Genomic DNA, 16,913 nt, shown 5'->3' on the forward strand with positions numbered 1-16,913 from the left:
GGAGATTAAAAAATTTGCTCAAAGTAAGAAGCTTTCCTCAAAGTTAAAAACTTTACTCACAATCAGTAAAGCTGTGGAATCGAGATTTACACCCAGGTGATGTGGCTTCAGAATCCAGGCAGCAAAAAGAATTCAGCCCAGCTGACAGTGGGCACTCAATGTGTCACTCCCCAGTGTAGAAAAGAACTCTCTTTTGGCAAGAAGGATCCCAAAGGAGGGAAAAAACTCACATTATTTTCTTAGGAATCCTCTCTTTGAGAGAGATCAGTTAGGAAATAATACTTGGTCCCCATGCCACAAAGATCATTTTAATTTTGTCCCTTCAGGTGTAAACTCTTGAGGTTTTGGTTCTTGGGGGACCTGGTTCTAAATTATTGAAAACTCCCAAGAAAATATCATTTATTTTGTGCTATATTAAATCAATGTGCAGGTCAAGGAGTATTTCTTTACTCACAGGCTCTTCAAGATGGGGAATCTGCCTTCTTTATCAACGAACTAGAAAGTCATGCCTCTCGGGAAGGTTCCCACCATGAGCTGAATGTTGCATCTTTACTTCTAGAAAATGATCACCTCCTTTGAACTAGTTAATGGAGATACATCAAGGATATCCTTAAAGAAGTGAGTGCACTGCTCTTTGGATAATAAGAAGTTTTTAGAAATATGGTAGAGAAACATCAGGATGTTTGAACTTTGGGAATACAACCTTCCCCACCCCACCCATCCCAGGCTTTCTAAAGAGAGCAGATTGGCCTTTTGTTGACATCCTTGTGAGACCAAACAACTGGTTTATGTGATTTTTTCTGAACAGTTTGTTTATTTCTTTATAATAAAGAGATACTGCAATGTCCATGAGGAATACTAAGGTCACAGAATGTTAGTTATGAAATAAGCATAGAGATCATTCTCCTTGTTTTATGGAATACTCAAAATGAATTACATTCAAATAAATTAATTAGTGGTTGGCCCAAAACTAGAAGCAGTCTGTACTAGCCCCTACACCCACACACTTATTTTGCCATATTTGGATTGACATAACAAAGCATTCATTGGATAATGCTCCTAACATGAGCCTAGAATTGTCTTTGTGACTGCTGAAAATATATTTCACATATCATGATAATGATAAAATAATAAGTTAGTCACTGTTAATATCAGATATCAAACTGCACATATTACTATATAATTCAAAAGTAGTATTTTGCTCTAATTTTATTTAAAGAGGACATTAATCGAGGTGATAATAAATGTTATTTTAAAACCAGAAGTTTTTCATATAACTTATCCTATTAATGATCTTCTATTCTACTAGGAATTTTAAACAGCTTAATTTTTTTCTTCCTTCATTAATGAGTCAGAAAGCAATATTTTCTTGGGTGTGTTCCCTGCATAAAGAATTATGAATTTGATATTTTACATATATTATTACTACTACTGATATTTTCTAAAAGATTTCAGATAAATGCCTTAAAAGAAGTTTATATAAAATATGGGAAATCACATTTAAAAATTCTGTGTCATTTAGGTGGAATAGATGCTTAATTTTCCATACAACTTTCATGACAAGCTGCTGTCCAACGTTTGCTATGTCACTTGAACTCAAAGGCAGCTCCTTTCCCTTCCTTCCATAGCATCCTACTCCTGTATGAGTAACCTCAGTGCCAACTGTGTACATTATCCTTTCCAGACCCTTTTATAAGTGGGGGTAGGGAATAGAGTGACAAACACATATATGAATAGTGTCTTAATAATATTAGAATGGTAGTGATCATTCAGTTAAAACAGGAACTTCCCTGTTTAGCCTTTCCCAGATGTCTGATGTTAGAATCTGAGTATCTCACTGGTTTTTACAGTATTCCCATTAAGGATATTCTCAAATGGGTTTTATTTTTCCATCATACAGTAAGCTGAAACATAGAGAGCATTCTTATTTCAAATACAGTTTTTATACATTGAGGGAATTCTAGATAATACAGTTGGACTCTTTTTATAGGAGAGAGGACCAGATCAAGTGTAAACTGCCCAAGTTTACACAGTATCTTTGCACAGCTGCCTAGACCAAGCATCTAGGAATATTGTCTTATAGTTTCAATAATTGTCCTTAATTATAGACTTTTTTAAGATAATCTGTCATTGGCTTAAAATATTATTTATAACTGTTGAACATAGTTTTTTTAATAATAAAATTCTTTTTCTTATAACAGATTACAACTGACCAATGGGAGATAAGAATCAGACAACAGTGACTGAATTTCTCTTCTTGGGCCTCACAGGGCATCCCCTTCAGCAGATTGTCCTCTTTGTCACACTTCTCTTCGTCTATCTTGTCACCCTCGGAGGTAACCTGGGGATGATCACCCTCATATGGATGGATCCCCGACTCCATACTCCTATGTACTTTTTTCTTAGCCACTTGTCCTTTGTAGATATTTCTTCCTCTTCTTCTATTGCCCCCAAGATGCTATGCGATATTTTTGCAGAGAAAAAAGGCATCTCTTTCATGGGTTGTGCTGCACAGATGTGGGTCTTTGGCCTCTTTGTGGCAACTGAATGCTTCCTCCTGGCTTCCATGGCCTATGATCGGTATACGGCCATCTGTAAGCCCCTATTGTACACACTCATCATGTCCCAGAGGGTCTGCATGCAGCTGGTGGCGGGGCCTTATGCCATGGCTCTTCTGAGCACCATGACGCATACAGTTCTCACTTTTTGCTTACCCTTCTGTGGTCCAAATATCATCAACCACTTCTTCTGTGATATTTCACCACTGCTTTCCCTAGCGTGTGCAGACACCTGGGTCAATAAGTTGGTGCTTTTCATCTTGGCTGGAGCCATAGGAGTGTTCAGCAGCCTGATCATCATGGTCTCCTATGTTTGCATCCTGGTGGCCATCTTGAAGATCCAGACGGCTGATGGGAGGCAGAAGGCTTTCTCCACTTGTTCTTCTCACCTGGCAGCCGTCTCTCTCCTAGCTGGGTCTCTTTTCTTTATCTACATTCGGCCTGGCTCAACTTCCTCCCTGGATATCAATAAAGTGATTTCCTTATTTTATACTGTGGTGATCCCCATGTTGAACCCCCTCATCTACAGCCTAAGGAACAAGGAGGTACAAAATGCATTCAGGAGAAATTTTGAAAGGAAAAAAGTTGAAAGTTGATAAAATAGCATTCTAATTGTGTTGCACCACAGACGTGATTCAACAACGTGTGGTTCACAGACCGCGGCACTGAGAATTAGAAGCTCTCCTTAATTCCTGGATCTGTTAGTTACCTGGTCACTTATATATTGTAAATACTGTTTATATTCTTTTAACTTCAGTCTTCTCCTTCGTAAAATCATGGGGAATACAAAATAATTTGAAGGTATATTAAAGGTATAAATGTAATATATGCCAGAAGAAAATCTAGGAGAACATTTATATATTCTTATTTGTGGGAAGGCATTTCATTCCTGACCAGAAAGTCAAATGTTATAAGGAAATCAATATATAAGTAGAGTCTATTAATAAAGGCTTCACAGACCTTTTTAAAATTTGAACAATGAAAGTGAGAAAACAATTGCAAAACAAGTGACTCACAATGAGTTAATGTCCCAATAGTAGTGTTAGAACATATATGTGTACATACATATATATATATGAAATACAGTAGAGAAGTGGACCAACAAATGGATGGATAGTTGACACAATTAGAAATGCAAATGGCTGAAAATATAAATTTATAAACATATCTATAAATTCAACTTCACAGTTGCTCAAATAAATGAAATATTATCACAATGATAATGTAATTCCGTTTTCCTTCCATCTATTTGGCCAACATTGAAATGATTATGTGCAATGCTGGTCAGGTTACCATTTGGATATGGGCATTGGTTTTACATTTAGCTACAGTAGCTACATTTTCAGAAAATAATTTTGATGATTTCAATTATAATGCACACAATCTTTGACATATCTTACATTTGGAAATCTATTCTATAGAAATATAGATACTAGACACTAATGTTGTAGCATCATTTATAGGGGGAATAAAAGGAAACGACCTGAATTTGTATCATTAGGGGAAATATAGCTCTTTGAAATGTTGTACAGCAAAGTAGAGAAAGATTTAGATATTCATACTTCGGTTTGAAGAAAACTGATACAATCATTGATAGATGGAAAAAATCAAGTCAAAGTTTAACCTGTAGAACTAATCAAACTTTGTAAAAAAAAAAAAAAGGTGGGGTCAGACCTATCTAATGTGTAAAATATATTGATATGTGCATATTTAAATGATCATATTTTGTTCCTTGGTTTCAAATCATGTGGTTATATGCCCAGTTATTTTGCATTTTATAGCTGGCATTGAAAAATAAAAGTGATAAGTTGAGGCTTAATATAGTAACTTACTCTAGAGAGGGTTTATGTTTGCTTCTGCCAGGTGAATAGGACAACTAGTAATCCCGGACAATGTTATCAGCAATCTTGGACAATGTCAATCAGGGACTGAGATGAGAGAAAACTGGCTATGGGTTTTATGAAGGCTAATCTGGTTTGTCCACCTTACTCCTGTGTCACAGAGATTCTTAGCTTTGGATGCTTTTTCTAGAATTAACTGACACCTCTTAGGAAGAATAGCTGTAGGAGCTGGGCATATATCACTCTGAGATCCCTTCTTTCTTGCATTATCCTTGTAATTCTTTCCATTCATATTAACTTTCTTATGCTATCAAACAGATGAACATTGTGTTCAGTGTTTTGAAGTTGTGCTGTGTCTTTCTGACAGAATCCCATTAATTTTTGACCTCTTTCTGGAAAAAGTCTCACCTTGTGCTTTTCATATACTAGATTCTGATTCAGCTTTTTTGCTAAGGAGTGCTCAGTATTTTTAGAGGAAAATTGCATTTAGAAATCAAGATTTGTATGTTAGGGGTGCTGAATGCTACTGAAGTGTCTTGCTTCTAATTGGCATGCCATCACTTCTGTGCCTTCTTGGTGGAGAGAGCTAGGAATTACATTTTTTAGAAAGATGTAAGTTCTAATTTTTATTTGCAGTTCAAACTTAACATCACAATTAATTTTAACTTCTTTTATTTATATTTTAACATTTTTCTCTTATAATGAAAATCTTGGTACCTAATTAACTCTAAGATTTACTTCTTTGTCATGTAGTACACATAAAATACTTTTAAATTATAAAAACAAGATCACTACTAATATCTTCCATCTGAGTTATAACCTTTTATAACAAACTGGTACTCGAATGAGTAAAATGTTTCTCTGAGTTCTGTGAGCCATTCTAGCACATTAATCAAACCTGAGGAAGAGGTCTTTGGAACCTCCAATCTATGACTGGGTTGATCAGAAGCTCAGGTGACAACCTGAACTTGCGACTGGCATCTGAAGTGGGGAGTGATCAGGAGACTTTTGTGTTAAAAAGCCACCTAGAGGAATTGTTTCAAGAAAGAGGAAGTAATTAACAATGTGAAGTACTGCATTATATTGGATGATTAGTGGTAACTTATCATTGCATTTGGCAATGTGAGCATCATTGGAGACCCTGAGAAGAGCAGAAGTGATGGGGATAAAAACCTACTTAGAGTGGGTTCAAGAGTGAAAGTCAGGAGAGGAAGTGGACACAGCACTACAATATTATAGACTGTGGATGAGCCAGTTCCTAGAGCATGCCTGATGAGCAGACAGGAGTTTAAGCATATTAGATATTACAAAATAATTATATCTGATTGGACTGCTCTGAGAAAAAAGGGAAATCTGAAGATGCAAAAGTGTGGTGAATTGTGTAAAAATCTGGTTTTCAAATAACTAGAGCTTGTATTTCTTTGTAACGCTCACTTTCTTTTTCTTTGATAACTTTAATGTTATCCTTCTTTAACATTCATTTCTTTCCAGAAAGTTTTTTTTATCCAATTGCTAGTGCTGCCATAACAAAACACTACAGGCTGGGTGGCACAAATGAAATAAATTAATTCTCCTTTTTGGCTGCAGATTCCCACATTCTTGTTGGGGTCTCATATGCCCTTTTCCTGTGTATGCCTTCTCCAGTGTCTCTTCATTTTCTCATAAGGACACTAGTCCCAGTAGAGTAGAGTCCCATCCTTAAGACCTCATTTAACCTTACTTATTTCATTAAAGACCCTATCTTCAAATACAGTCATATTGGGGGTTAGGGCTTCCACAGATAAACTGTGGGAGGACACAATTCAGTCTGTAACATACATTAGAGAGGACATTTTTGAAAGTTCAAGCAACAAATGCATAGGTGCTTCATGCATTTATTAAACAGTCTATGACCTAAAACTAATCATTTCAAACTGAAATGAACTCTTACTCTTGAAATCTCATAAAAACTATCATATGAAACTTAGAATAGTGGTTGCTATGGAATTTTCCAGGCCCTTTGATTTCTAATTATGTATAGATTAGAACTTACATGGGATTTAGTTTGTAAAGCTTTATTCTCGGGTATAACCTAATGTGAATGATTTAAAAGTTAAAAATATGGCATATTTCACTGACAACTGGAAATGTTTGTGCGGAGTTTTTGACCCCTAGAGGTACATTACTTGTATAAAAGTGTACCTGTAAATGGTCTTTGGGAGTCCTTTCCTTAATTGAGAACTTATCCCAGTTATTCTAAATAAACCTAAAACAAGGTATTTTAAGTTGTGTAGTTTTTTGCTACATGTTTGTTTGATTTTTATACACTTGTGTCTAGTCTCCCAAAATAACCTGTACCAACTTTCAGGGGCAGTTTTCAATTGTGAACTTCTGTCTCATAGCATCCAGTGCTTCTTGTTCAATACAGCTCTGCTCCATTTTTCAAAGATGGTCCCAAGATGAGAGCATATTTTTCTTCAGAAGACTTCCCCAGAGGAAAAAAATCCCATTGTGAGATAATATTGGCTCAAAGTCTGTAACATCTAGTTTAGTTTCTTCTCTGTGGATATAAACTCTTGAGGCTCAGGGTTCTTTAGGGATCAGGTGTCAACTGACTCAACTCTTTCAAGAAAAATAGGCACTGCATACTTGCCATATAAGAGCCAGAACAGGGCAAGGAATCATTTTATGTGTGTTGAAATCCCAGGTTGATCAGGACCAAGATAACCCATCTTTTTCAACAGAATATAAGAATTCATGATAATACTTCAAGAATACCACATTGTGGCACTTAATTCTTCTTGTCAGAGGCCAGGAGTCCACACATTTTGATAAAGTTTGGAAATATTTAACAGAGGTGAATAAAGGATTTTACCAAAGAGGTAAGGTTGCTGAGACTTTGGATAAGCCAGGTTAATAAAATGATATTATGATTACATGGCCAAGATTATTATTTTTTAACTCTCCAAATAGAATAGCTTGGCTCAAATATCCATGTGCATGTTTCCCATTCAACACAAAATTTATATCATTCTTAAACCTGGATAGCAGCTCTTTTTGCGTTACCAAATGTTCATTTGATCTCTCCATTTTAGTGAGGATCTGGTGATGTAACATGATTAGCAATCCACTGCTGGTGGTTTTTGACATACACTTTTTCAAAACTAAGTGTATGTGAATTCTATTTCATTCTTTTTCCTGCAGTTATTTGTGCCCACTCATGAGCAAATAAAAATATTACCTACAGTGGATTATAGTCCTGCTGGAAGCTTAGGTTGGTAGATGAAATATCATTAAATGACATTCACCCATTGACTAGAGCAAACATAATCCCTAGGCATCTTCCAAAACAATTTAGTGGAGAGATAAAATATGCAATCACTCTTGCCAACTATAGTTCTATCACAATGGCAATTGCATTTTATATTAAATATTATTAGATATCATAGGACAATGACATTTTACATTGTCCTTGTTTATGCAGGTGATTCACTGGGACGTTCGCATGTAGAGAAATGTAAGTTGACTCTGTGTCCGTGCTTGGAAGACTTTATGTGTGCATGTGTTATCTGAGGATCCTGTTAAAATGCAGAAGTTGATTCAGTTGAATTGGAGTGGGGCTTCAGATTCCACGTTTCTGATAAGCTCCTCGGCGCTGCTGGTGCTGTTCATTCATGGGCCACACATTGAATGGTGAGGCTGCAGTGTTCAGATGCCTGACCCACAGTGTCCTACACCTTGACTTTCTGTGGGTTATTTGAAATAGTCTGTTCCTCCTTTCCTATTCCCATTTTAAGTTCCTTATCAACATTAATAGTCTATTTTATGGATCAGGAACTTATCAACATTAATAGTCTATTTCTTACACATCTTAAATAGTGTTCATATGGAATATGAGAAAGTATAAAGACAATCCCATTATCCTGTAGGGGAATAACATACTTAATGACAGAAACTCAGGTGTACAAATGCCTACAGATGGATTTCTCAGCTCATTCATTTCTTTTTCTCTGCAATATTCTTGACACATTGCTGTCCTGTCACTGCCTGAGTGTGTCCCCTAAAATGATGTGGATCTTTGTGCCTCCAAAAGCTCATTCTTGGAATTTCCTATTCCTTGAAAATTACCTTCTTGAGCTTAAATTTTTGATCTTACACCTGAAATCCCCTCAGATAACATCTGTTTCCTGGGGCTTCTCAGAGAAAAAAGTAAAACTGCCATTGTTCATAAAAGCCTTTTGCCAAAATAGCTCTTTCAGTATGTGAAGATTGCATATTCTCTGATCTTCTCTCCAGTCGAAGCCCACATTTCCAAGTAAGATCTCAGCATTACCTGAGATTGTGCTGCTGGCTGTATTTTTAAAATGTTTGTTAATATGCTTGTCCTCTCCATGTATCTTTGTTGAGAATCAGACTGACCTATGTGCCATCTTCATAATTATACAATGATACTGTCCAGAAATGATGTAGGGTTGGAGAAAATATGGTTGAAATTACAGTGACAATTTTTCTTTCCCTTTTATTCATTTATTTGAGTATCAACTTCTCCCCTCCATGCACTCTGAGAAACACCGGGGATACAATATTAGTAAGGCAGATTTGCTTTGCTCATATAGTTCTATCTTGGGAATAAACGCAGTATATTTGATAAGTACTTTATTAAAGGGATGTTATGGTGCTATGGAATTACAATGAGAGAGAAACAAATGGTGACCTGGGTTTCTGGGAAAACATAGCAGAGGAAGAGAAGAAAAGGAGCAGGGAATTAATTTTTAGTGAGCACTTACTATCTAGCAAGTGTTTTGCATATTTTATTGAATGAACTCTTTCAAATAGTTCTGTAAGCTAAGAATTCTTCATTTCCTTTTAACATGCATTAAAAATACAAAGCCATATACACAGAAAGGAGCAGAGCTGGTGTTTAATTCTAGGTTCACTTCATTTGAGCTTTGTGCTGATTCCCTTCTCAAATAGTAGCATTTGAGCTGAGATGCCTTCTTTTCTTCATAACACTCTTGTTCCCTGAGATGATATATGTTTACACACTGTGGTGGGTTGAAGAGTGTCCCCCAAATATTCATGTCCATCCAAAACTTCAGAATGTGACCTTGTTTGGAAGTAGGCTCTTGGTAGATGGAATTAAGTTGAGGTCATATTGAATTAGGGTGAGTTCTAAATCTAATGAATAGCGTCCTTATGAAAAGAGGAGAGGATACAGAGACGCACAGAGGTAGAGACTGTGGGGAGATGGGCTCAGAAATGGCATTAATTTGTCACAAGCCAGAGGGCACCAGAAGGCTCCGGAACCTGGAAGAGACAAGGAATGATTCTCCCTTCGAGCCTTTGGAAGAAGTATGGCCCTGCAAACACCTTGATTTCAGACTCCTGGTCTCCAGAACTATGAGAGAATAAATTTCTGTTGCTTTAAGCCACCGAGCTCATGGTCATTTGTTGTGGCAGCCTTAGAAAAGGAATATACATGTGGATATTCATTTATGCATTTGTGGAGAGTTTTGTATTTGACTGGAAAGTGAGGTTCATTTATCTCACAAATACTTTGTCTTTTGCACAGATAAAGCTACAGCATTTAGGGCCCTGCCTGGGGTCCTGTGGGCAGCCCAGGTGTTGACTAAGGTGATAAGTGAACAAGTCTATGAATTCCAGATTTTTGATACTTTCTCTTTTCCCCTGTAAAGAAAATTTCCCTCTTTGTATGTTGAAAAACAGCAGTTTTAGAGTTTTTATTAGCATATTGTTAGGATGCAGAAGTATCTAGTAATAGGTGTGGAGTAGAAAGGTTTTTCCGTCTCAGTAGTGTGAGTTACCAGACCCAGTTGAATACACTAAGGATTTGAGCATTTTATTTATTCTTAAAGTTTTCCTGTGATGTGGAGCCAGAGCTAATCATTATTCTTCCATCCAGCTGAAAGGAAATGGAAACTAGATGTTACTGTCTAAAAATGTGAAATTAAAGAGATAAATGCTTAGGCTGTTCTTACAAGTTAAGTAAGTAAAAACCACAGGCATGAAGTATAAATTACCCACGTGACACAGACCACTGGCAGAACAGTTATATCTAGAACCCAGAAGTATGATTAATTCCATGAATGTTTGCAGTATGTCTCATGATTTGAAAACATTTATTTATAGCATATTATGGTTCAATAAAGCTGAGTAGTAAACTCAATGGTGATTGCTATGTTTGAACTGTTTGGTATAAAAAGCAAACTACCCTGAGCTATAAAAGCAAATATTTACATTATCTGAAGAATAGATAGTTTAATTACAGCTGATGGATTCAAAGGCTATATAGTTTTGTTAATTATTGATTGATAAAAAAAAGATTTTCCTTTCTCTCATTACAGATGATCACCCAACAATGGATGATAAGAATCAAACAGTGGTGACCGAATTTCTTTTTGTGGGCTTAACAGATCACCTTCTACAGAAGATTTTTCTCTTCTGGGTGTTTCTCTGTGTTTACCTTGTCACATTGTGGGGGAACTTGGGGATGATCGCTCTGATATGGATGGACTCCCGACTCCAGACCCCCATGTACTTTTTTCTCAGCCACTTGTCCCTTGTGGATGTCTGCTTTTGTCTTCTGTCGCTCCAAAGATGCTGTATGACACCTTTCTGGAAAGAAAAGTCATCTCCTTCGTGGGTTGTGCTGTACAGATGTGGTTTTTCGGTCAGTTTGTAGTGACGGGGTGCTTCCTCTTGACATCCATGGCGTATGATCGGTACCTAGCCATCTGTAACCCTCTGTTGTACACAGCCATCACGTCCCGGCGGGTCTGTGTGCAGCTGGTGGTGGGCCCGTATGCCGTGGGCATTCTAAGTGCCATTACCCACGAGACCTTCACTTTTCGCTTACCCTTCTGTGGTCCGAATGTGGTCGACCACTTTTTCTGTGACATTCTCCCTCTTCTTTCCCTGGCGTGTGCTGATACTTACAACAATAAGTTGGTTCTTTTCATCATGGCTGGACTAATAGGAGTACTCAGTGCACTGGTCATCCTGATCTCCTATACTCACATCCTCAAAACCATACTGAATATCCACTCCACCAAGGGGAGGAGAAAAGCTTTCTCTACTTGCTCTTCACACTTGTCTGCTGTGGCCATCTTGTACGGTACCCTTTTCTTTATTTACATACAGCCCAATTCAAGTTCATCTCAGGACATTAATAAAGCAGTTTCTGCATTCTATACCACACTGATTCCTATGCTGAACCCTCTTATTTACAGCCTGAGGAATGCAGATGTAAAAGATGCTTTTAGGAAGAATTTTCTGCTAAGAAGGTAGTTTGGAGGCGGCTTTTGCCATTGTACAGGTGGTGCAGCTAAAGTGTGTATTAAGTGTGTATTAAGAAGAGAACTGGACTTGGCCTAAGGAGTTGTCACTTTAAACCTTGACTCCTCCAATTATCAGGAGGATTAAAAGCAGATGAATCCTATACCATTCTTGGTTCTTTATGTCTTATTTTGAAAAATGAGGATAATAAACTCACTTCCATCTAAATTACTTTCTTCTCTAAAGTTCTATGATTTTACACAATACGTCTAAACTTCTATGAATGCCATCTTTTCATATAGTGGTGAAAAAGAAAATTAAAAAAAAAGAGTTTCCTAGCAATTATACCCCTAGCTTTCGAGTTTTCCTTCTAGGTATTTTTCTTTCTTCAGGACCCTTGAATTCAGTGCCTTCCCTGGAGGGTTTTTAAACTCAATGCTTTATAACAACATAGGTCTTTGTTAAAAATGATTGAACACAAAAAACAGAATGAAATTTTAACCCTTTATAAACAAAAAGTTGAAGCCCTAGATGGAAAACTGTAAGGAAATAAACATCATAAATGGTTTGTTCACAAATTATACATAATACATATAAGGGCACCTGACATAGTAAGTTCTCAGGATAAAAAGTGTTAAATGAGTTAGTGAATAAAACAAATATCAGACATGTAATTACTTTGTCATATTTATAATCTTGCCTCACAACCTAGAAGCAGACGTGGTTTAAGTATATATCTCCTACTTCTCTTGGGATCAATCTCTCTGCTCACTGATGTCTTTAAAATTTTTTTCAGTTTTCTCCAACTTTAGTGGGGTATACTTGACACATATAACTGTAAAATTCAAACTGCCCATGTGATGATTTGATACATGTGTACAGTGTGACAGGTTTCCCCCTGTTGAGTTAATTTGCATCTTTCAGCTCATATACTTGTGTGTTTCTTTTTTTTAGTATGAACATTTAAGTTTTATTGTCTTAACAAAGTTCAGTTATTATCAGCTAAAGTCACTGTGTTATACATTAGACCCTCAGACCTTGCATCTCACAATGGGACTTCGGTACTTTTGATGTCTTTCAACTTAACCTGATTTAACACCCACATTGCTCCCTATGGGACTGACCATTCCCTAGAATGACTCATTCTCATCCTGTCTGTCTGTGATTGCTTTTAGTTTACAGTCTAGGTTTTTTTATTTCGACCACTCTAGCTATTGTTGCTACTAACTGCTTACTCTGTTGTTACCTGGGGTTTTTAATAATTTCGGTAATTAGCAATGTGACAGTGAATTCCTTATTATTAACTGTGGTGGCAGAAAGATAGTAAAGAATGTTATCATACTTCAAGTAAACTGGAAGATGGAAATATGAAAGACATGTTATTTCACTAGCTCTCTATTCTGGCCTTCTGGGGGTTCCATCCTGTCTACTGGCCTCTATTTTTTGGGGAGCCAGTTGCTCCTGTGGCTATCAGCTAGCTCGCTTTTCTGTAACACTGTCTCCTGCTGCCAGACCTGATACAGAGAGGAGTCTGTAAACATGTAAGTGTCATTGGTGCCATTTTGACCAGCGTATCCTTATGGTCTTAATGGATGATATGTCCTCTGGGCATTCCCTTGCAACATAGTCATCAGATAAGTGCTCTAGTTGTGAATTCTAGATTCCCTATGTCCCTGAAACTATTAATCTATTTCTAAACTGCCTGTTACAGTTATTTGGCCAACTATAAGTCATCACTTTTCTCATGCATCCATTCAGGTAGAGAATTAACATCATCTCTTTGGGTGTTAAAGCCTCTATCTCAGGAGAGTGTTCACAAGTCAAAAATCTTCTTTTATCAGTTTTATATTCCGGTCCCCTTGACCAAGCACTGTCAGAATGCAGTCCTACAATACTGCTCTGTCTTCTCCTAGTACATACTAATTAGCTATTGCATTTTTTCAGGGAGTAGGGGCAGGGGGAATAGCCCCCTGCCTCCCTTATCAAATCCAGGAGCCTCGTATTTGGATTTTCTATGACTTAACCCCAATTGCAGGATTATATGGGAAGGTGGAGGAGCTCTCTGATGACAGGGGAATTGCTCAAGAGACAGAGACCTCTATGTTTTCTTACAGCTTGGAGAAATAGTTTTTAATGGAGATGGGAAGGCTATGTCTGTATGCTTAGGTTGTTCTGAGTCAACATCTTCAGACGCACCCACCCAGACATCCCCATCCCAAGAGTTAGGGTCCCAATATCAGAACTTGATATAACAAACATGCTTCGTTTGGACACTGAATTGTCTTTCAAGTTCAGACAGTAACATTATTAAATCCTGATCCTGGTCCTTGGTGTCTTTCTACCCTGCATACAGTGAAGATCAGGATTTCAATCTGCCTAATCAAAGACGGCTCTTGGCTTTCACAACTGGCTTCCAATTGCTACTCACTGTCCCTCTACTGTGGATCATTAATGGCTGAGTGATAGCCGTCCAATCCCACTACCCTTATAGCTACTATTCCATTCACATATTCCAAAACCTGAGGAAAATGAATGAGTGTTGGAGTGTGGTTAGCTGTACTTCTTTCTTTCTTTCTGTCACAAAGGATGAGTAGAAATGGCCTCTATGATGAGCGGAAATCTGAATGAAGTTAAAAAGAAAATCATGCAGGTATTTGGAGAGAAACATACTTTCAACAGAAGGAAGGAAGAGGAAGATTCCGGGGTAGAATCCTGCTTCGCCTGTCCTGGGAATGGAAAGTTGACGGAGTTAGGTGATAAGGGATAGGAGAATCTAGATCTTTCCATGAATTCACTTCTTTGGGATCTTCTGAGGTTTGAATTAGCTTGTACTTTCAAAGCACTTTGAAGAATGCCCAGCATGTAGTAAACATCTCCAGGGACAATTGAATGGTTCTGTGACACCTTCTATGTGAATAAATTGATGTCATCTCTTTTCTGAAATACCTCAAACAGCAACTCATCGCTTACAGAAATAATTCAAACTCTCTTGCTTAATGTTAAAATAGTTGTGAAGTTTGAACCCAAATCTGTTTTTCCACCCTTATACTTGAGATTTTCATATTGCCAGTCTGTGTGGACTACTTATGTCTTTCAAAGATGCTGTCCAAATTGTGGCTCTTCATTGCCTCCTAGACACCCCCAGAGCACCTCATTTTTACTTAGTTGTATATTAGCCTCCTTTGGGATTCATCACAACCAAGAGACCATTTCCAAACCCTCTGGTGAGAGTGATCCCACTCTCCTAGGAACTCATGGGCCAATCATGGGGTCCCTCGTGCTGCTGTGTACCCAGACTCACCTTCTGATTGCAAGCTTCCTGAAATAGGGCTGTATTTTAGATTCTTGAATCTGCACAGTGCCAAAGATTGGAGCTCCTCATGCCACAGTTGAAAACTCAAAACTGGAATTTCAAAGTGTGTGTGTGTGTGTGTGTGTGTGTGTGTGTGTGTGTGTGTGTGTGTATGGTACCAAAGGGAGAGGCAGTTTTATTTTGTGCAATTACTTGACTCAGAGCCCTTAAATTATTTTCTCCTAAAATAACATTAATATCTTCTCTATCGGGCTAATCTCCTGAGCATTTGGTTCCTGGAGGGAGTTGGCTCCAATTTACACAACCTCTGCTGTGTGTTGTGCAGAATTGAGTCAATTACTCTTTTTTAAAGTGCAACTGGAAGGCCCAGGTTTCAAGATGGTATTGTGATATTGTTAATCTTCCTAGACACCTGGAGAAGCTGAGAAGAGTGACAAGCCTAGTCTTGTAGGATAATTCCTCTTCATATCCAGAATGTTAATTTTGTGATTCCCTTTGTCGTAAGTAGGCTGAGTCTAGGGCATGTTTCTTCAGACAGGTGAGTCATGCGATTTCCTAAATTGCAGTCAGGAGGATATATATAGAACATTATTTTAGGAGCCTGGGAAAATATCATCTCTAAGCTTTTGGTGAAGAATAATTTGATACAAATAGGATATTCAGTCTCCATCTTTTTGTTTAAGTGATCTGACTTGAATGTGCATTTTGGTTGAATTTTGCATTTGGTGCAAGAGATAGGGGCAAGTGCTGCAAGCTTAAAGGGCTCATAGAATGTCAGAATTAAGAGGTATTGGCTTTTCTGGGTCTTAATTTCTTTACTTTTCCTAGTTTGGGTATTGTAAGTAGGCAATGAACCTCTGAATCAGCTGATTTGAATTCTGTGTTGCACATGCTGAAAGCCACATGCATACCTAGGATTTTGATTTTTCTGTATTAGAATCTTTGTATTGGGGTAAGTCTGGGAAAAATAAAGTAATATACATTTGGGCAGTCAGAAATTATTGTTTTCAAACAATAGTTTGGTTGAGATCACAGATGGGTATATTCTAGTTTCATTCTCATACATATTTTTCATAATCTAAATTTATTGTAAAAACTAAAATACTTTGTTTCCATCTTCCTTGAGTAGTAATAAATACAAGTTCAAATGACCTGATATGATCTTCTAGTTTAGAAAATACTAAATTCTTGAAACATTTTACTACTAAGGTACATTTTTCTGACAAATCTTAAATTCCACCTCTTCAGGCCATTTCTTTCCAAGCTCCATGGCCTTTGAGACCACAAAAGGCCAGTGACTTTTCATCTCATTAATTTCCTTAATTATTTCCTTACTCCTTAATTTCCTTACTTCTGTTGAGTAAACCCTTTACAAGTTTTCTTACTGGGGAAGATGTTGTAAGACTTCTGTCAATATTTCTCCTGCTGCACACCCCATTAATATTTTTTGTGTGATTATGCTTTGGAATTGTTAGCATTTTAATGTCCAAAATGTATGCCTCTCTTTTTCCATTTTCCTTTTGTTTGTGCTATGTTCACTTCCTTTTTCTCTCATTTCCCATTCATTATTTTTTCTAAAAAAAAAAAAAAACCTTTTATTTTTGACTACATAAAGATTGATAGGAAGCCTCAAGGTGGCCCAGAGAGGTCCCATGTACCCTTCACTCAGTTTTCCCCATGGGTACATCTTACCAACTACAACAACAGGAAAAATAGGGCATTGACATGGAGATGATGTGCGTACGGTTCCAGATCATTTCTTCACATGTGTAGATTTGTTCCCAGCACCACAATCAAGACCCAGAACTATTTTATCTCTACAAACTCTTCCTTGTGAGATTGTGATACCCCTTCATGGTCACGCCACCACTGTCCTTCCCACCTTGCTTTCTGCAAGTCTATTCCATGAAGCTAAAAGTGGAAGAT

At 37.4% G+C, this 16,913-nt stretch overlaps 1 protein-coding gene and 1 pseudogene across 4 annotated transcripts in view; both read left to right on the forward strand.

Moving 5' to 3' along the window:
* LOC108390292 (olfactory receptor 5G3-like) overlaps positions 1-3,689 on the forward strand; it is a 36,248-nt gene extending 32,559 nt beyond the window's left edge. For 2 of the 4 annotated variants that reach the window (XM_073215829.1, XM_073215830.1), the window contains exons 2-3: positions 560-618; positions 2,202-3,689. In XM_073215829.1, the coding sequence (XP_073071930.1) occupies positions 2,216-3,154 (939 nt within the window). In that variant the 5' untranslated portion in view covers positions 560-618; positions 2,202-2,215 and the 3' untranslated portion in view covers positions 3,155-3,689. Of the gene's footprint in view, positions 1-456; positions 619-2,201 lie in introns of all 4 variants that reach the window. The other 2 variants (XM_017649096.3, XM_073215828.1) reach the window with 1 other exon arrangement.
* A 197-nt stretch (positions 3,690-3,886) lies between these two features.
* Positions 3,887-16,887, forward strand: LOC118968067 (olfactory receptor 5G3-like; annotated as a pseudogene).
* The last annotated feature ends 26 nt before the right edge of the window (positions 16,888-16,913 follow it).

This window comes from Manis javanica, chromosome 11 (genome assembly GCF_040802235.1).
Source record: "Manis javanica isolate MJ-LG chromosome 11, MJ_LKY, whole genome shotgun sequence".
Classification (NCBI taxonomy): domain Eukaryota; kingdom Metazoa; phylum Chordata; class Mammalia; order Pholidota; family Manidae; genus Manis; species Manis javanica.